At 38.4% G+C, this 21,940-nt stretch overlaps 1 protein-coding gene across 1 annotated transcript in view; it reads left to right on the top strand.

The window, feature by feature from the left end:
• Positions 1-3,622, top strand: part of LOC126076245 (ovostatin homolog 2-like) — a 43,943-nt gene extending 40,321 nt beyond the window's left edge. Inside the window, exons 32-35 of the mRNA XM_049884821.1 lie at positions 548-638; positions 1,012-1,084; positions 2,853-2,861; positions 3,507-3,622. Coding sequence (XP_049740778.1) covers positions 548-638; positions 1,012-1,084; positions 2,853-2,861; positions 3,507-3,622 — 289 coding nt within the window. The remainder of the gene's footprint in view (positions 1-547; positions 639-1,011; positions 1,085-2,852; positions 2,862-3,506) is intronic.
• Positions 3,623-21,940: the final 18,318 nt, after the last annotated feature.

Genomic DNA, 21,940 nt, shown 5'->3' with positions numbered 1-21,940 from the left:
TCTGTGTGAAAGTAATTTGGGAAATTTTTCTTAGAATTTCTAAATGAAAATAGACTGAACACCAGAGATGAGATAGCAACTAAATAGATTGTGGAATTCTTCACTTCGTGTCCCAGCAACCCTACCCAGAGGCAGGGGCATAACCAAGAAGATCTCTTGGGAACGTCCCCACTCTGTGATTCTTTCAACTTCCTGCTTTTTAAACAAAGATCTCTTTTAAGTGTTGTGCAAATCTAAAGCTAACATAAGTTATCATAATAAAAATTCATAAGCTTTGTTTATAAGTCCTAACTTTGAGGCTTCAGATAAGCTTAAGAACAGGGGTTTGGGGAGATAGATTCTAGTTTCAGATAATTATCATTTGCTCTAACCATGTTACTTTGTATCATTTCATCCACCATCACTCTGGATGCGACTATCTTTAGTTGTTTGAGAATGGCTTTCTTCAGGTGCTTCCTTTTTAGCTTTTGCCTTTCAATTAGTACCTGCTGACATACTATCTCCACCAAGAAAACTAGTGGGGTTCTTGTGTTTTGTTTAATTTCAGCTACACTGGAATTCGCAATAACTCCAATATGGTCATTGTTGATGTAAAAATGCTATCAGGATTTACTCCAGTCATGTCATCCCTTGAGGAGGTAAATAATAGCTCAATCTTTCAGGACAAAAAAATAATATATAGATAAAACAATTGGTTAGAAAAACTGAACTCTTCATTTAAAAAAAACTTAGGGTTCACTTTTATATTTTTGCTGTAATACTGGAGGTATGGTGTTCTTAATTTGTAGCAAGTAACATTCATTATCCTTCATAATCCTTCATAGTGCATAATATATCCCTTTATCTAGTTCCTACTTGTGCTTATCAAAATATCCCAACACTATGGGATCATTCCATAAAATATAGTCCTGAAAATTGGTTAAATAAAAAGCATGAATCATTCAATTCTGGAATAGTACTATTATTAGTTCTAATATCTATCCCTATCATTCCCTGTCAATTTCTTCAAAGCTTGAAAACAATGGCCGAGTGATGAAGACTGAAGTCAAGAGTGGCCATGTTCTTTTCTACTTGGATAATGTAAGTTCAAAAATAATTTTTGCTTTTGTGTTTTTCTTTTTTTCCTCTGAGGGTAAATGGATGCTTCTATTTCTTATAGATATACCTGTTAGGATTTGTCAAAAATTGATGATGTTAACACAATCATAAAATGAGCGAAGGACTTGAATAGACGTTTCACCAAAAAGGACGTTCAAATGGCCACCAAACACATAAAAAGATGTCCAGCGTCATTAGCCATCAGACAGATGCAAATCAACACCACAATGACATGCCATTTTACTCCCACTAGGATGGCTGGTAGTGTAGAAGTTAAGCATTCAGCTGCTAACCAAAAGGTCAGCAGTTCGAATCCACCAGCTGCTCCTTGGAAACTCTATGGGACAGTTCTACCCAGTCCTATAGGGTCACTATGGGTTGGAATCGACTCGATGACAATGGGTAAGGTAGCTAAGATTAAGAAAAAGAAAATAACAAATGTTAGGAAGAATGTGGGGAAATTGCAATCCTTATCCATTGCTGATAGGAATGCAAAATGGCACAGTCATTGTGAAAAAAAGTGTGGCGGTTCCTCAAAAAACTAAAAATAGAACTACATATGACCCAGCAATTCCACTCTTACATATAGAGTCAAAAGACTTGAAAGCAGAGACCCAGTGACTTGTGCACCAAGGTTCATTGCAGTATTATTCGCAATAACAAAAAGGTGGAAACAACTTAAATGCCCATCAACAGACGAATGAATAAACAAAACGTGGTACATGCATACAATGAAATACTACTCAGCCAGTAGGAGAAATGACATTTTGATACATGTGTGCTACAATATGGAGGGAGCTGGAAAACATTATACTGAGTAAAATAAGTCAATCACAAAAAGACAAATTTGCATGACCTCACTTATATAAGAAAACAAGAAAAGGCAAATCTGTAGACACCAAAGTTTATTAGTGGTTACCAGGAGCAGGAGGGAGGGGAAACAGGGGGTTAATGTTGATGGAAAAATTGCAGTGATTAAGGATAGAGTTGCACAGCCGATTATTGTAATTGCTTTCAATAAATTGTACACCTGTAAAGAGTTGTATTAGCAAAAGTTGTGTGATAAATACATTTTTACAACAATGACAAAAAAAAAAGCATTTCTGCTGAGGCTCTTTATGTACAACCAAAAACCTCATGGGATTTGGTTCCTTGGTTTGGAGGTTTAGGGTCATGGTTTCATGGGATATCCCAGTTAAGTGGCCTAATAACATGTTTAGTGCTTCTGTTCTACCTCCTAATTCATCATGTAGTGCCTGGGATCTTAAAAGCTTGCAAGCTGCCATCCAAGGCGTAACTGATCTCTATTCACCTGGAGCAACAGAAGAAGAAGAGTCAGGAATAGAAGGAGGATATGGAATGTGTGGCTACCTTGCTCAATGAACAACCACCTCCTTTGCCATGAGACCAGAAAAACTGGTTTTGATCAAACATTTTATATAAGAATCTCCTTTGAAAGGGAGAAAATGAACAGAATTTCAAATTCTCATGGACTCCAGATTTTCTGGAGCCATAAAGGTCGGATGAACCCCTGAAACTCTTGCCCTGAGATAATCTTTAAAACTGAATTAAAAAATATTCCCTAAAGTCTTCTTAAAACCAAACAATAGCTTAACTAGCAAAAAATGTCTGCTTGAGCATTATGATATTTTAAGAACTATCTGTATAGGATCGAATTGACAACAGCAACTCAAAAGATTAGATAGAAACCTTAGGGAGCAGTGAGTTTATGTTTATGGAGGGGGAGAACTCAGAAAAGGAGGGTAAGAATTGCTGCACAACTCGAAGAATGCAGTCAATGTAGTTAATTGGTAATGTAGAAACTGTTGAATTAGCGTATGTTTTGGTGCGTATATCCTCAATGACAAAATAAATATATATTTTTTAATTAAGTAGTATTAAAAATTGACCATGCTCTGCTCCACTGATTATCTTCTCCTTCTTAACTCTCAAGTTATTTCATATATGCCATGGCTCCCTGACTGGGTGCTTCCTAAGTTTAGGAACATCGTCTCTGTTTTTCATTCCTCGTAGCATCTAACATAGTCAGGTTACAGAGTAGATGTATAAGTCTTTTATAGTTTGACCTGAACTCCAAAGAAGGGTGAGCGACATGAGTTTTAGAACCATCGTTTCTATGTGTGCATCATTATCACACACACAAATGCCTACATTTGACGTTAATTCTTACAACTGAATGCCTTGCACCTCAATATAAGCACTATAACTTAACAGTGTGTATAATTTAATACTAACTCATTATTATTTTGCCATTATATAAGATAATGGTACCCTAGATTCATTTATTGGGTAAATCATGAGTTTTCTTGGAAATAATTTGTTCAGTGAATTTCTTTTTGCAGACCTGATGTATTTGTAATTCATGTCTTTACAGGTTTTTGGTACAGCAAAGAGTTTCACTTTCTCTGTTGAGCAAAGCAACCTTGTGTCCAACATTCGGCCAGCTTCAGTGATGGTCTATGATTATTATGAAAAGGGTAGGCAAGCAACAACCATGTCCTAAGGCTATTGAACACGATAACTATATCTGAGAGTCCCTGAGCTATGCAATTTTCCAAAATCATCCTTGGTCTACAAAGACTAAACAGTATATGTTTTTATTTTGTATATTGAATGTTTTCCTTCCATAATTTATCTTCTGATTGGGCTATTTTCTAATTACTAGAGTTTTTCAACACCTAACATTCTTTTCATATAACATGGAAGAGCTCCCCTTCACCTTGAAATATGAACCATGCTAAACTGCCAGGTCATTTTGTTTTTGTTATTAATGCCAAGATTTACAATTTCATGTCATTTCTGTGGAATTTCATTTAAGGAGAGTACTCAATATTCTGGAATGTTATGGAAAATTTTGATAGATTTCTTGTATCTTGGATTCCAAAGCAATTACTAAAATGTTATAGAGACCATAGAGTCCCTGGGTGGTGGAAACAGTTCACACTCTTGGCTGCTAACCAAAAGTTTGGAGCTTTGAGTCCACCCACCATAGGTGCCTTGGAAGAAAGGCCTGGAGATCTGCTGAAAAATCAATCATTGAAAACCCAATGGGGCACAATTCTACCCTGACACGCATGAAGTTCCCATGAATAGGCATCAACTCGATGACAACTAGTTTTGGTGGAAATGATAAAAAAATTTTCTCTGGAAGGTTAATACTATTAATTCCTTATTGAATGTCATAGAGTTCGTCAAGAAATATTTGAATTCTGGATCTGTTGTTTACTATTTGAACTTATTTCATCAAGTGCCTTAAACTTTGAGAATATATATCTGAATTAGTAAAATGGGAGAAGGGGGAATGAGTGACTATTGCAAAATTATTGGGAAGAACAGATCTAATGTGTGCATATTTCCTGACATAGCCTTAGAATAGAAAATTGGAGACTTAGTAAGAGTGCACTTTCTCTTTCTTTTCCAGATGAATATGCTCTTGTTTCTTACAACATCACTAGTGTTTTAGTTTCCCAGTGAGACAAAACAATGCACAGGAAAAGGTAAGACAATTACATATTATAGACCTTTGAAAACACAGCTGGTAAGAAAAAGAAAACCTAAAAAAGATAGAAGAATGGATAAAACAAAGAGACGTCTGGCACTTGACATGGTTCATAGAGCTATGTGCACTATGTGAGTATTTGATAACCCTTATGATTTAGTAAATTTCTTTAAACTAGCTTTAAAGAATTTACAGCTATATGTACCTTTTATCACTTTTTCATCTTTGTTTTATAAGTTGATAGGTCATTAAATGTATATGTACATGTATTTATACCTATGGGCTCAAATATAGCAATGATTATAGGATGGTGCAGGACTAGCAATGTTTCATTTGGTTATACATAAGTATGCACCTAACAACACAAATTTATACCTATACATATATAGGTTTTATGTTTGTATGTGTGTATTTGTGAATGTGTGTGTGTATATATATATATTTATGTTTGTATACCTATATTTATACCTATCATACCCACTACTTATTGTTTATGTTATTTGTTAAATCTCATCTCAGGTGAAAAGCTGTTCGCTTTGAGCAAACTCATTCTTCTATATCAAACCTGGGAATTATGAACCACATCACATCTGGAACAGTCTGCAATCTGTTATAACTTCTTGTCAGATTTTATTTCTTTTTATTTCATTAAATGCTGTGACTTTGTATCTGAGTCTATGATTTTCTTCCACTAATTCACTCATCATTTCTTATTCTAGAAAACTCAGGGCCTCATTTTATAACAACTTAGATACTTTGCTTTATTATTGTTAACTCTGAGTTCAAGTTGTTAGACATTACAGCGTACAGAATTTGGAATCCTCCAATATTTGGAGAGAGTGAGTGAGAGCCAGATTAAGTGTAAATTGAGAGGAAGGAAAAAAGAAAAGGAAACAAGAACAATTTATTAAAAAAAAACAAAAACAGACTCTTCTCAGTGAGCGCTCATCAAAGGGTAGGACAAAAAAATACATAGTCATTAATTAAGTGCTCATGAACAACATCAAGAGAATAATAGTTTTATGAATTAATCCCATTAAACTTTTAGTTGCAATAAACATGAACTTGAGTATACCATACAAAAATCCTTAATAAACTTTTAAGGATTGACAAATAACTTGTCTTTGTTATATATTTCTTAACAGCATAATCCTTAAGTGGTAACTACGTTCGTTATTAGACTTAACTACACATACATACATATTTTTCTGTGGCATGTTTAGTCTTACTTCTTTAGTATGTTTAACCTTCTTTTTCATGTTCTCTTGACCTTCAATCATTTTCTATATTCATCAACAATTTCTTTTCTCTTTCTCATTTTAGAATAGCCAGTCTCTTTCTGTTTAACAAAATATATCCTGTATATTCAATTCAGCTTAAGTTACTTCAAAAGATATTGGAGCCTAATTTAAGTTGACGTATTATAAAGCAGTAAAAACTTTACCAGAATGAATTTATCTTATTAGTTCCTAGGAATACTAGGACTATTTTGAGTAAATTCTCTGAAGAAATATAATAATTTAATTAAATAATACCATCCAGAGGTAGGAGGCTATTATTATACTTCCCTAATTTTATTTTTGGAAACCCTGGTGGCGTAGTGGTTAAGTGCTATGGCTGGTAACCAAAGGGTCGGCAGTTCTAATCCGCCAGGCACTCTTTGGAAACTCTATGGGGCAGTTCTACTCTGTACTATAGGGTCGCTATGAGTTGGAATTGACTCGACTTCACTGGTTTTGTGGGTTAATTTTATTTTTGACATATTTATAAGATTATTTTTGGTTTTTTTTGAAATATACCAACTTACATTAAAGTTTTTAAAGTAACTGTTAGAAGCTTGGGTACACTAAGCAGTTTCACTAAGACTTAAAAGACTTGATAAGGAAAAAAACTAACAACTGCTGGTCAAAGCTTCTGAGACAAGACACTGAAAAACTTAAACATGGAACAAGACAAACAACTACATAAATTTACTATTCTGTGCCACCACGTGTCTGCCAGTTTTTCCTACTGTGGTGGCTTGTAAGTTAATGTGATACTGGAAGGTTTGCCACCCATATTTCAAATACCAGGAGGGTCACCCAAGGTGGACAGGTTTCAGCAGAGCTCCCAGACTAAGATAGATTAGGAAGAAGAATCTGACAGTCTACTTCTTAAAAATTGGCTAGTGAAAACCCTATGAATATCAGCAGAACATTGTCTCATATAGTCCCAGGAGATGAGTCCCTCAGCTTAGAAGACACTCAAAAGACTACTGGGGAGGACCTGCCTCCTCAAAGTAGAGTTAACCATAACGGATGGATCAGAGTCAAGCTTTCAGGACCTTCATTTGCTGATGTGGCATGACTCAAAATGAGAAGACACGTCTGCAAACATCCATTAATAATTGGAAGATGAAATACAAAAAGTATGAATCTAGAAAAATTGGAACTCATCAAAAGTTAAATGGAACACATAAACATCAGTATCCTAGGGATTAGTGAGTTATGGTATTGCCCATTTTGAACTGGACAGTCATATGGTCTACTATGCCAGGAATGACAAATTGAAGAGGAATGTCTTTGCATTCATCATCAAAAAGAACATGTCAAGATCAATCCTGAAGTACAACGCTGTCAGTGATAAGATAATAACCATATGTCCATGAGGAAGACCAGTAAATACAACTATTGTTCAAATTTATGCACCAACCACTAAAGCCAAAGACAAAGAAATTAAAGATTCTTACCAACATCTGCAATCTGAAATTGATCAAATCTGCAGTAGAGATGCATTGATAATTACTGGTGATTGGAATGCGGAAGTTAGAAACAAAGAAGGATTGGTAATTGGAAAATATGGCTTTGATGATAGACAGGATGCTGGAAATCACATGATAGAATTTTGCAAGACCAACAACTTCTTGCAAATACCTTTTTTTCAACAACATAAGTGGTGACTATACACATGGACCTTGCCAGATAGAATACCCAGGAAATCAAATCAACCACATCTGTTGAAAGAGACAATGGAAAAACTCAATATCATCAGTTAGAACAAGGCCAGGGGCCAGCTGTGAAACAGACCATTAATTGCTCCTATGCAAGTGCAAGTTGAAGAAAATTAGAACAATTCCATAAGAGCCAAAGTACAGCCTTGAGTATATTCCACCTGAATATAGAGACAATCTCAAGAATAGATTTGACACACTGAACACTAATGACCAAAGACCAAATAAGTTGTGGAATGACATCAAGGAAAGTAAGAAAGAAAGAAAGAGAGAAAGAAAGAGAGAAAGTGAAGGAAGGAAGAGGTCATTAAAAAGACAGGAAAGAAAGAAAAGACCGAAACTGATGTCAGAAAAGACTCCGAAGTTTGCTCTTGACCGTTGAGTAGCTAAAGCAAACAGAAGAAATGATGAAGGAAAAGAACTGAACAGGAGATTCCAAAGGGCAGCTCGAGAAGACAAAGCAAAGTATTATAATGACATGTGCAAAGACCTGGAGTTAGAAATGAAAAGGCAAAAACATGCTTGGCATTTCTCAAGCTGAAAGAAGTGAAGAAAAAATTCGAAGCTCAAGTTGCAATATTGAAGGATTCTACCAGGAAAACATTAAATGATGCAGGAAGCACCAAGAGAAGATGAAAGGAATACACAGAGTTGCTGTGCCAAAAAGAATTGGTCGAGGTTCAGCTATTTCAAGAGGTAGCATATGATCAAGAACGGATGGCACTGAAGAAAGGTCCAAGCTGCACTGAAAAAAAAAAAAAAGGCATTGGCAAAAAACAAGGCTCCAGGAATTGACGGAATACCAATTGAAATGTTTCAACAGTGCCAGATGTGCTCACTTGTCAATGCCAAGAAATCTGGAAGATAGCTACCTGGCCAACTGACTGGAAGAGATCCAAATTCTACCCATTCCAAAGAAAGGAGAGCCAACAAAATGTGAAAATTATTGAATAATATCATTAATAACACATGCAAGGAAAATTTTGCTGAAGATCATATAAAAGCAGTTTCAGCAGTACATTGACAGGGAATGGCCAGGACTTCAAGGCAAATTCAGAAGAGGACGTGGAACCAGGGATATCATTGCTGATGTCAGATGGATCCTGGCTGAAACCTGAGAATACCAGAAAGATATTTATCTGTGTTTTATTGATTATGCAAAGATATTCCACTGTGTGTATCATAACAAATTACGGATAACATTGCAAAGAATGGGAATTCCAGAACATTTAATTGTGCTTATGAGGAACCTGTACATAGACCAACAGGCAGGACACGGGGATAGTGCATGGTTTAAAGTCAAGAAAGATGTGTATCAGGGTTGTATCCTTTCACCATATTTATTCAGTCTGTATGCTGAGCAAATAATTTGAGAAGCTGGACTATCTGAAGAAGAATGGGGCATCAGGAGTAGAGGAGGTCTCATTAACAAACTGATATGCAGAAGGCACAAGCTTGCTTGCTGAAGGTAAAGAGCACTTGAAGCACTTATAAGACAGAGGTCTCCATTCTGCAGAGAATTCCACTGCTTCAAGCCGCTTGCTTAGCACTTCCTGTAGTTTTACATTCAAATCCTGGCTCCTTTGCTTGGCCAACCCCATAGCTTTACATTAAAATTCTGGTTCCCCTCTCTGTAACTGCCACTACAAAACTAGAGGAATTTGGTGGAAGCCAGTTTAGACACCATGTTGACATTCAGGATAACCTTTTAGCTCATTAAATGTCTCATGCATAGTAACCTCCCCACCTCTGGTGGGAGTTTAACTGCCATTTTCTGAACATGCAATGCATGAAGTTATATGTAAATCCCATTGCACCTGTGTAGTATGATTAAGAATGTTTCTGATGTAACTTGTATAACTTCCTACTTGTAAACCCCTTAAAAGTAACCTTTCTACTCGCTGTCAATGAGCAATCTTAGTGGCAGCAGCCCCAACTGTTTCCATTCCTTGAGCAATGAAATGAAGATGCCTTTCTACTCTCCTACCTCAGTCTCTCATTTATTGGCTGGAGTTTCAAAGGCCACAGCCTTCAGTATGGATTACACCTCAACATTAAAAAAAAAAAAAAAAAAGTCCTCACAACTGGACCAATAAGCAACATCATGATAAACGGAGAAAAGATTGAAGTTGTCAAGCATTTCATTTTACTTGGATCCACAATCAATGCCCATGGAAGCAGCAGTCAAGAAATGAAACGATGCATTGCCTTTTGCAAATGTGCTGCAAAAGATCTCTTTAAAGTGTTAAAAACAAGGATGTCATTTTAAGGGCTAAGGTGCACCTGATCCAAGCCTTGGTGTTTTCAGTTGCCTTATATGCATGCAAAAGCTGGAAATGAATCAGGAAGACCAAAGAAGAATTGTTGCAAGCTAAGGCTTCCCAGCTCAGGACCAAGCCCCGCCTAGGTTCTTGACTTCTTCTGACCAAGAATGACCAGGAAAGGCTCAGAGATTCCACACAAACAAAGGTTTATTAGCAGCAGAAAGTGAAGGCTCATGAGCAGAGAACAGAGAGGGACCGAGCAACACTAGCCTCTGCTCCACCAAGCAAAGGTTTTTCTAGTGCTTATATGGGTTTGGTGAGGATAATAGGGTAATAAATATTTAGTAGGTTTCTTTCCAGGGGCGGGTACTTCTCAGAATGGCAATGCCTACTAAACTAGGCTGCGCACACATCTGCAATCCAAGATGGAACCCATAGAAAAGGATCCTGGGACTGGGTGACCAGACTTATTATGGGGTGTCATGCCTGCAGAGTCCCCCTGTGGCGCAGGTTCAATTCCTGTCACGGGTACTTGCATCAGGTGGGAGGTCATCTTCAGTCACCTAGTGGATAGCTGCGCATGCTCCAGGGACCAGATTGGGCCAGTCCTTCAGAAAAACAACTTACAAGGAAGTACATTGTTCTTTCCTTATCACACATTCCAGGATGGGAGTTTTATGTCATCAGCCAACCACATAATTTTTGTAACTAATTTGCAAGTGTTGCAGAGTTCCTTGCCTAGGGACTCAGTCCCCTTTCTTCCCTATCTCAGAATTGACACCTTTAAATTATGGTGTTGTTGAAGAATATTGAATATACAATGGACTGCCAAAAGAACAAACAAATCTGTCTTGGAGGAAGTATAGCCAGAATGCTCCTTGGAAGCAAGGATGGCAAGACTTCATCTCCCATACTTCAGACATGTTATCAGGAGGAACCAGTCCCTGGAGAAGGACATCATGCTTGGTAAAGTAGAGGGTCAGCGAAAAAGAGGAAGACCCTAAACAAGATGGATTGACACAGTGGCTGCAACAATGGGCTCAAACATAACAATCGTGAGGGTAGCACAGGACCTGGCAATGTTTCATTCTGTTGTATGAGTCAGAATCAAGTCTAGGGCATCAACAGCACCATTCTGTAAGGCTAGCTCAAATAATATACAAGACAGCATATTATTTTGAACTTAATTTATTTTGCCCTTTAGAGGCCTAGTCTATTATTTTAAGTATATTAGTTTCTTTAACTGGAAAGTGCTTAAAGGTGTTCAATATGTTTGAGGAAACAAACAGGAAATAAAAAATGGTGCACCACGGTTTAAAAGAAAAATTAACTTAGTTTTCTCTCAGATAATTCTTATGCCAGTAGATGGTGCCCTTCACTCAAAAATCAGGAACTTCTCTATCTTCTCAGAAAAATAACTTAGGTTTTCTTTTAGCCAATTCTTATTCCAGTACATGGCAGTGTTGATCTAAAAATTGAGTTGCAAGGAGAAACTTTTCAAACTGACTTAACTAAGGTAGTTTAGAGGCTCTTCGATTCTAATTTTCTGCACAGAAAATTCTAAAATGAGTGCATACCAGTGATGAATTGGTATTCATACTCATTAAGACAAAACCATACCTGTGAAAACCGATTAACCTTTGCTCCAGTGCCTTTTCGTCAAAAATGCACCTGAAGAAACCATAACAGGCATTTAGAGAAACACAGTAGGATACACAAGGCTAAACCAAACCACAATTTAATAGTGACAAACCTACCAGACAGACTTGACAACAAACCAAAAGTAAAGAGATAAGAAAGCCGTTAACAAACCTCAGGGGGCACTTCAACCTGAAGGCCAAAGTCCTTGGTCCAGGAATGTTTGTCTAGGAGTAATCCCTTGAGAATCGAGACTCTGGAATTGAGGAAGCAGATTCCGATTAAGCACAAAGGGCTTGTATAAGCACCTGTGCTCTGGGTCCATGGGCCCCCAGGGTTGTCACTGACAAGATGATCCAGATCCCACTTCTGACACCAAAATGTAGAGGAAATTTGAATACTGTTTCAGAGTAAAACAGAGAAGTTTACTAAGTGTTTAAAAAACAGTTTGAATTGAGAACTGCATGGCCCATTGAAATGAAACCACAAAGTCCAAGGCACAATAACTACACAAACGTTTTTATAGGACTTAGACAAAGAACAGAATTTACAACATTTGGAAGTTAGAGGCTAGCTTTCTCACAGCAGGGCTCAGTGATTGGATTAAAGTTGGGTCAGCAGTCCAATGACAGGACAACGTCAGGATAGAGCCTGTTCCCATAGCCAGATAGCAAACAGATTTTGCTAGGTATTGATTAGTTATCATAAGACATAGCTTTTCAGAGATGTACAGGGCAAGCATTTCTTAAAGGACATTACACACAAATCATATTGCATTGTTTTAACATGGTAAGCAAGATAAGTTGAAAATAACTTCCTTATGACAACATATTTTCTGAGAATACCCTTCATAAGGGGATTTCAGATGACTATATTTGTCCTGATCCCATCTGGGAACAAGATGTGACATCCTGCATCTGCATGACTATAGGCTTTCAGGTACATTTCTTCCACATCTTGACATGGCCACAGAGGAAGAGCATTTTTCTGAACCCTTATGTTTTTGTTTTTTTTTTATGGTAGCTTAGCAAGATAAGGAGCCAAAAAAGTTAAGCATTTTTTAGAAGTCAATTTTGATTTTGCTGAATTTAGCAGGGGTCTAGGTTAGTTCAGTCATTTTTTACTTTGGTGAAAATTTCAATAAAATTTTCTTTGCCATTACCAAAACATGGCACATCACAGATGAGACACTAGGATCTATATATTTTAAAAACGCCTCGGGCTCCTTGGATGTTCAAGGAAATTCCAGCCGAGGAAAACATGACTTTTCTGGTACACGGTGCTAAAGGTTCAAGAAGAACAAGGGGAATTTACTTTGAGGTATATGGTGTTCCCTTGTGGGTAACATTTTTTCTGCCTAAGTAAATGGCCAGTTCTGAGTCCTCATTTTATTCGACATGTATTCAATAGTTAATCTGATTTCATAACAAAATTTTTCCTCAAATTGTAAGCAAGTGAAGAGGGCATGATGAAGACAGCTAGTTGCTGTACCTAAGGTCAAAAGGAAAGTCTAGGATTTAATGTTTACATTTGCAATATTGCCAGATGTTACAATGAGCGTGGGAGGTAACTGAGATTAAAATGTCATCTAAGAATAGAAGGGCCTAAGTGTGGAACAATACACCTCTGTTACTTGTCCTTTCATTGGAAATTCTCACTACTTTCTTTTTTTTTTTAATGTTTTATTTAGTTTTTGGTGAAAGTTTAGACAGCAAATTAGGTTCCTATTTAACAATTTCTACACATATTGTTCAGTTACATTGGTTTCATTTTCCACATTGTGTCAACATTCTCATTATTTCCATTCTGATTGTTCCGTTTCCATTATTCTTGTTTCCCTGACCACCCTGACCTTCTTATTTTTGCTTTAGGGTAAATGTTGACTATTTGGTCTTATATATATGACCGGAATTTTGTATGTTTGTTTATTTGTTTTTTTATAAAAGGAGCACAGTACTCACTCATGGGTAATATTGTTTATTTTATAAGCCAATCTATTATTTAGCTGAAAGTGATCTCCAGGAGTGGTTTCAGTTCAAAGTTTAAAGGGTGTCTCAGGGGGGTAGTCTCGATAGTAAGTATAGCCTCTGCCAGTCTAGTAAGAATTTGCCAGTCAAATTGAAGAATTTGAGCTTTTTCTGCAATATTCTCCCATTCATTCAGGACCATTTATTTTGGCCCTAGTCAGAATGGTTCATAGAGGTAGCTGGACACCATCTAATTATTCTGGACTTTGGATAGGCGAGGCCATGGTTGGTGTAGGCAATTGGTCCTGTAGGCTAGTTTCTTCTTTGAGCCTATGATTTCCTTTTTCTCTTTTGCTCCAGACAAGTAGAGACCAATAGTTGTATCCTAGATTGCCACTTGCAAGCTTTTAAGACTCCAAACGCTACTAACCAAACCAGGATGTAGAACATAAACTTTATAGACAATGTTATGCCAATTGACCAAGATGTCCCACAAGACTATGGTCCTAAGCCTTCAAACCTAGTAAACTAATCCTGTGAGGTGTTTGTTTATGTCTAGGAAGTATACATGACTGTGCCTCTTATGTACTTTATTATATATATGAACATATGTACAGTATACACAAACTTGTACATAGATATGCCTACAGATACACCTATATATACTCACGTATATGCACACATGTTCTTTCCTACCTATATTGAATAAACCAAACCCAAACCCATTTCCATGGAGCCAATTCTGATTCATAGTCACACTACAAGACACAGTAGAACTGTCCCATGTGGTTTCCAAGGAGCGGCTGGTGGATTTGAATGTTGCCCTTTCGGTTAGCAGCCATCATAGCTCTTAACCACTCCGCCACCAGGGCTCCACATACTGAATAGAATATCAAATATACCATGGACTGCCAGAAGACCAAGCAAATCTGTCTTGGAAGAAGTACAGCTAGAATACTACTTAGAAGGGAAGATGGCAAGACTTTGTCTTAAGTACTTTGGATACATTATTAGGAGGGACAAGTCCCTGGAGAAGGACATCATGCTTGGTGAAGCAGAGGGTCAATGAAAAAGAGGAAGACCATCAATGAGATGGATTAATGCAGTGGCTGCTACAATGGGCTTAAACATTTGTGAGGATGGTGCCGGACTGGGCAGTGTTTTGTTCTCTTGTACATAGGGTTGCAACAAGTTAAAACCTAATCAACAGCACATAACAACAACAGCCACCTTCCTATACACATGTATGCATACATATCTACTTATGTAACCACTCATATATTTTTTGGTTATTATTGCTGTTGTTGCCAACTTGTATATGTTATAGCATTTACTCTTAATGTCCCTTATTCTTGTGTCCCTTATTTCTTAGTGTCATCATTTACCTTTGTTAAGTTGTGCTTGTTTCACTGACATTTGGTGTTGCCTTTCCCATCACACAAACTGACAAATGTGTACTGTCTAGAGACACTACCTTCTTTTTGGACAGAGAACCAAAGTTTTTTCCCTGATCCAAATTTTAGTAGAAACAAGATTTAATGAATATTCCAATTTAGGAGAATTGAATGTGAGAAGGGGAGTAGCCGACCACCTGTCACCCCATGAGCAAGTGCTGCCCTCGGTATGTAAAATAACATAAACCAGTGGCTAACACAGTGTTACCAAGTAAACGTCTTGCTCTGTGAGTTTTCATGAAGAAATAAGATGCGATAATTAACCTGATGTTTGAAAATATATCACCACATGATTTCCAAAATTTTTCCAACTTTGTATCTTGTTTACACTAGCTATTAGCTTTTTTTATTAGCTTAGAAAGCCAGTCTCACTGCTGTTGTTATGTCTTTAGAAACACAAAGGGAAGTCTAAGACCTGGCCTTGCCCACAAATTCCAAATCCATGGATGCAAAAGAACGTGCTTTTTCTCCCCTGTAAATGCCTGTGGGTTTGCAGGGCGGGAAGTGAGAGGCTTGCAATGGTGGGACTAAATCTTGATTTTCAATAACCCCTTACCACTCCCCAGCTGCCTGGCAAACATCAAGACCACTTTTTCATTTTAGTCATCACCCATGGGCCTTCCTTACCTCTTGTTCACACATTCTGGTAAATGTGTACCAAATTTCCTGTTCAACTAGTCCCTTGCTCAGGAACACTCAGGACATAGTTCCTCCATCAGAGTACCCTCTTCTCAGTGTACTCCCAGGCATGCCTCACCCTGGCCCTCAGTCTCTGTCCAAAGGCATTCAGCTTGGGCTGAGAAGCTCACCTCACCACCACCTGCTGCTGGGTCTCTCCTGGCACCGCTTTTCACTGTCTTCAGGATTACCTCTTGCTTTCTCTGTCTTGATCTCCTGCTTCCAGGAGCTTGTCAGCAGAGGGATCCTGGGTCCAAATGACGTGCACTCCACTCCTGGCTGTTCTTCCTTGGTGGTGGTAAGATCCTCCTTTTGCTGTGGAATTGGCTCTCTATTAAGGCAAAACTGACCAATCCCCTTGGTGGGCCACGATTATCTTATTTTCACAGCCCCGCCCAATCACCTGGGTGGGAGTTACAAGACCATGGTGAGAAAGGCCATACTAAGTAATTCATCACACCGCAGAATGGAAAATGCCAAGTTTTGATGTAATTGTGTGTGTGTGTGATTGTGTGTGTGTGTGCATGCCCATACATGTTTAGGAAGAGGTCCATAGACTATTTCATGAAAGGTGTATAGCTCTCATTTAAGCGAGGCTTGTGTTATCAATGCCTTGGAACATGGCAGTTTTGTGTATCCCCTTCCTTCCACCTCCAAACAAAAGTACTTTGTACAACAGAGAGAGTTCATATCTTCTATGGTGTTCTTATATAGTGTCATGGATAGAATTATGCCCCTCCCAAAAATGTGTATATCAACTTGGTTGGCCTGTGATTCCCAGTATTGTATGGTTGTCCTCCATTTTGTGATTGTAATTTTATATTGAGACAATTAGCGTGGGATTGTAACACCACCCTCACTCAGGTCACCTCCCTGATCCAAGGTAAAGGGAGTTTCCCTGGAGTGTGGCCTGCACCACCTTTTATCTCTGAAGAGACTAAAGGAAAGGGAAGCAAGCAGAGAGTTGGGGACCTGATACCACCAAGAAAGCAGCACCAGGAGCAGAACACGTCCTCTGGACATGGGGTCCCTGCACCTGAGAATCTTCTCGACCAGGGGAAGATTGAGGACAAGGACCTTCCTCCAGAGCCAACAGAGAGGGAAAGCCTTCCCCTGGAGCCAACACCCTGAATTTGGACTTGTAAACTACTAGACTGTGAGAAAATACATTTTTCTTTGTTAAAGCCATCCACTTGTGGTATTTCTGTTATGGCAGCACTAGATGACAAAGACATATAGTAATCACATTTTTTGCATTTTATGTAAGTTGTATATACATTTTACTAGTTGCTTAAGCACTTAACACTAACATCAATTTAACTATCCTCTGGAAATCTCATCCCCTTTGGCTTCCTCAGAGACTTGGTTCCATCGGTTTTGTCTTCTTTCTCTTCCTTTAGCCTTAGTCTCTTTCCTTTTATTTATTTTTTCTTGCATCATCATCTAAATATTTGGAATCTTCTACCATAATATTCATATTTTCTTTTTCTCCTTCTGAGAGTTTATTGATCTTCCTTTTTGGCTCTTCTCGCCCCTACAGCAGTAAATAATAGTTTTCTTCATGATTCATCTCTTCCCACTCAAACACCAAAACTTTCATGACTTCAATTGTTATCTGTGTATATGTTTTGATTCCCACATCTATGCCTCTATATCTGCATATATCTCACTACTTAGAGTTCCTCTCTAGCTGAATGCTTCACAGGCACCTCAACAGAATCCATCTTCTCCCACAAACCAGCTCCTGCTACTGAGATCCCTTCCACAGTATAAGGTAATACCATCACCAAACAATGACCTGCCTATCAACCTTTACTCCTTCTTTCTCATATTTCACATTCTATCAATCACTAAGCCCTGTTAATCTACCTCCTGAATGGCTCTTGGATCCCCTTGCTTTTAGGTACCACTGTCACCCTATAGGGTCGCTATGAGTTGGAATAGACTCAACGGCAATGGGTTTGGTTTTTCGGTTTGGTCACACTGCCTGAGTTCAGACCACCAGTCTCCAGTGCCTATGTTTGCTAAACATTGTTCTAGGTTCTTGGGATATACCAGTGAATGAAAATATTTTTTTTAAAAGTTACCCTGTAGAGTTACATTCTAATGGGGGAAACAAACAAAATATATAATACAAAAATACATGCAGACTGATAATGCAATCCACATACTAGATAAATAAAATGTAGAAAATTAGAAGGTGGTATTGCTGTGGAAAAATTTTAAAAAATAGAAAAGGGAAGGAAGGTCTTGAATGCCCTGAGGGATGGGAAGAGGGGGTAGACTAAAATATTAAACGGAAGTAAACCTCAGGGTATGCCTCACAAAGGCAGTGAGATTTGAGCTAAGGCTTGAAGATGAGAGAGTTAGACACTTAGATATCTGAGAGAGGAAAACTTCTGACAGAGCAGCTACTGAAAAAAGTAGGTCAGCGAAAAAGACACATACCCTCAAGGAGATGAATTGACACAGTGGCTACGACAATGGGCTCAAACATAGAAAAGTTGTGAGGATGGCACAGGACTGGGCAGTGTTTTCGTCTGTTGTACATAGGGTTGCTATGAGTCAGAACCGACTTAATAGCACCTACCAACAACTTATATTTTACCAACAACATGTGGTGGAAGCACGTCTTCAAGTTACGGCAAAGAAATCAACGTGGCCAAGGAGAGGTCAATGGGAAACAAAAACAGCAGGAGAGGGGCTAGGAATGGTAAAAGGGAGCCAGGTCATATAAGGGCTTGAAGTCCATGTTAGGACATTAGCTTTCACTCTGAGTGAAACTGGGAGCCATTGTAGGATTTGGGACAGAGAGACCTAATCTGGAATATCTTAAAGTGATCACCTGACTGCTGTGTTGAAATGGGCAGCAGGAGTGCAAGAGTAGACACAAAGAGAACTGACAGACGCTATTGTAGTAATTTAGGTAAAGTAGGAGTGGAGACATTAAGAAATAATCTGATTCCAGGTATAGTTTAAAGGTAAATCCAAAAGAATTTTTTGATGGGTTAGAAACAAGGAAAGAGAGAAAGGGGAATCAGAGATTATTCCAAGGCTTTTGACATAAGCTATTAAAAAGCTAGAATTGCTGCCACCTGAGCTGGCCGTGGTTGAAGTAAGCTTCGGATGGAAGATTAAGAATTCATCTTTGGACATATTGAGCTTGTGATTCTATATATGCATGCAGAGCTATCAAGTTGGAAATTGTATAATCAGTACAGGAGTTTGGGAGAGAGCTCTGGGTTGAAAGCATGAATTTGGGAGTTCTTAATACATTCATGGCATGTAAACCCATGGGATGGGAGGAGTTCACTCAGGAGTCTGGATCAAGGAGAGAATCAAGGACTTTGCTGTGAAGTATTCTAACATTAACAGTGTTGAGAAGGAATCAGTAAAGCAGACTGTACAGGAGAAACAAGTGAATTAAGACCAAAATCCAAGCATGTGATCTCCTGGAAGCTGAGTGAAAAAAATATATATCAAGGAAAAAGGTGTGATCAACAGTGTCAAGTGCTGCTGAATTGTTGAGAAAATGAGGACTAAGAGTTGATCATATACTTAGGCAGAAAAAAAGGTTGCCCACAAAGGGATACCAAAGTAAATTCCACTTGTTCTTCTTGAATCTTTACCACAAGTGTACTATAAAAAGAGTCACATTTTCCTCGGGTGCAGTTTTCCTGAACATCCAAGGATTTTTGTTTTGTTTTGTTTTGTTTTTTAATATGGATACTAGACAAATGTATAGAGATCAAAGTTTATTAGTCGTTAGCAGGGGTAGGTGGGCGGGAGGAGAAAGGGAAACTCGTTGCTTAGTGGACACTGAGCTTCCGTTAAGAGTGATGGGAAAGTTTGGAAAAGGATAATAGTTATTTTTGAATAACATGATAAACATAACTAATGTTGCTGAATTGTACACAGGAAGAATATGGTATGGCAAACCATTTGTTACGTATGTATTTGCCATAATAAAAAAAAAATATGGGTGCTGGTATTCCATCGAGATCAATTAAATCAGAATCTCTAAGGCAACGGTTCTCAAACTTTAGCATGTATCAGGATCACAGATGATAAAATTACTGAGCTCCACGTTGAGATTCTGATTCAATAGGTCTGGAGGGGACACAAAAATTTGCATTTCTAATAAGTTCACAGGTGATGCTGGCACTGCTGAGCCCAGGATTACACTTTGAGAATTCCTGCTCTAAGGGTGTGTCTTGGCCATCAGGGTTATTAAAAACTCCCCAGGTGTTTCTGATGTTGAACCAGGGTTGAAACCAAGCTCCAGAACCTTGATGCTTCCCTCTAGCTGTGGTCAGAAGAGCAGCAGCATTGCATGGCTGGAGCTGGTTGGAAATGCATGTCAGGCCCCACCAAACCTACTGAACCACAATCCACATGCGAACAAGATCATTAGATGATATACATGCATATTGAATTTGTGAATCACTGCTTCAACCATCTCTGAATTCTTATTTTAGGCAATTCTACCCATCTTGGTGTGATTATTGTTTTTATTGGTCACTGATCTTTAAGAACTCTGAATTTTTCTTTACTGAACCAAAGAATAACATTTCAGCCTTTTTATCTTGCTCACAACTTGCCTTTCCTATCATTTTGGATAGGAAAATATTGAATACAACTCAATATTCAAAAATAAAATATCTGGAAAAATACAACTTACTTTTGTGGTTGTGATGCTAACAAAGGGGCAAGATGGGCAAACTCCACCTTTAGCACTAACTGCAGTAAGGGATCAACATGAATTCAATTCCCAGCTGGACGTGGATCCAGACCTCACCTTCCCAGATTTCCATTGCTTGTCACCAGCCACTTCCATAGTAAACACTCTCTCTCTCTCTTTCTCTCTCTCTCTCTTTCTCTCTCTCTCTCTTTCTCTATCTCTGTGACCGTAACCACCCAGAGTTAGATTAGACTTCATCCCCAGCTATCCTGAGTTGGGTCAAAACATCCCTGGCCACCTGAGGCCTGGTCACTGGGGAGCAGCTATAAGCTGAGTCTGCACTACTTCCTGAACTTTAGACCAGCTGGCCTCTCTCAATCTCTCTCTGTCTCTCTCTCTCTCTCTCTCTTTCCAGTCCCCTGGGATTGAGTCACAAGCCAGAAGTACTCTATTCTTCTTTATGAATTTCCTATGCAGCCTTTTTCTATCACCTAGCCACACAGAGCTAGGTTTATACAAACTGATTCTGTACTGCCAGCCCCTGCTGGTTCATTGCTTCTGTGGGTTCGTTAATTCTCTATAACAGCTCACAAAATTTATGAAGACCATTACCTGTATTTACAATTATCCTACATTTATTATAACCAGTGTCAAAAAGCAAACTGCAGTCTGTTAAAATTAAAGCAAAGAGTTATTTGAAGGAATAAAGCCATCTGGATCAGGCAGCACTTAGTGAGGATTTGCCAAAATACTCTGAGGAAAGGAATTTTTCAGAGTTTAAATACAGGAAATTCAGGAACTTACAAGGAAAAATTCTGATATTTTTACATTTACAAAATCATGCTTTAACAGATGCCAGACAATTATGGGTTCCTTAAGCATTGTTTTGTTAGTCTTAAAGTTGGAGTCAGTTAACTTCTTGCTAACCTACAGATATTTTGGGGGTCAGCCTGAGTGAATATTCTTCCTGGGAGCATTCTTTGAGAGGAAGGTAGGGAAGGCAGGCTTCCTGAGGTATTCTGGCTAACTAGCTTTTGAGAGTCAGCTCAGGATGAGCAGTAAATAACAAAAATGGAGTCCAGCCTACATCTTTGGCAGAAGCCTCTCCTTTATGTCAAGCACCTAAAAGGATACAAGCGTAAAGACACATCAGGGAAGGTCTAGGAGAGTTCCCAGCACAGAGCTTCCATTGTCCCCGGGGACGTGGCACACTGTTTCCCATGCATGAATGTTCTCACCTATCCAGGAAATCCCAAGGTCCCAGCTCCCTTAGTCATAGTAACCTCGTTGAATACACTTGACATATTGCATAGTTATGGGGAGTCTAATCAATGAATACACACGATTGCATCGTGCCTCCCTCCCTTCCTGAAGTTAGTTCACCAGGTATGTGGCCTGCCCTATTTATCCAGCTATTTCAAAAAACAAAGGCATCTTCATTGCTTGGGTTATTTTCAGAAACCAGAGACAAATGGCCAGATCAAGGTCTTTGTCCAATTGTGGTAGATACTGTCATTGCTTATCCAAGAATGTACCCCCTTTTCTTAAATTTACAGAACTTGGATTTTGCTCAGGTTTCAGGGTGCTTTTTGATGAATCATGGTTTTTTAAAGCCAATCACATTATCACGGTCACCTCTGACAGTAAGATG

This window comes from Elephas maximus, chromosome 4 (genome assembly GCF_024166365.1).
Source record: "Elephas maximus indicus isolate mEleMax1 chromosome 4, mEleMax1 primary haplotype, whole genome shotgun sequence".
NCBI lineage: Eukaryota > Metazoa > Chordata > Mammalia > Proboscidea > Elephantidae > Elephas > Elephas maximus.
The sequence above is the reverse complement of the archived record's forward strand: the minus strand, read 5'-3'. Positions and strand labels throughout refer to the sequence as shown.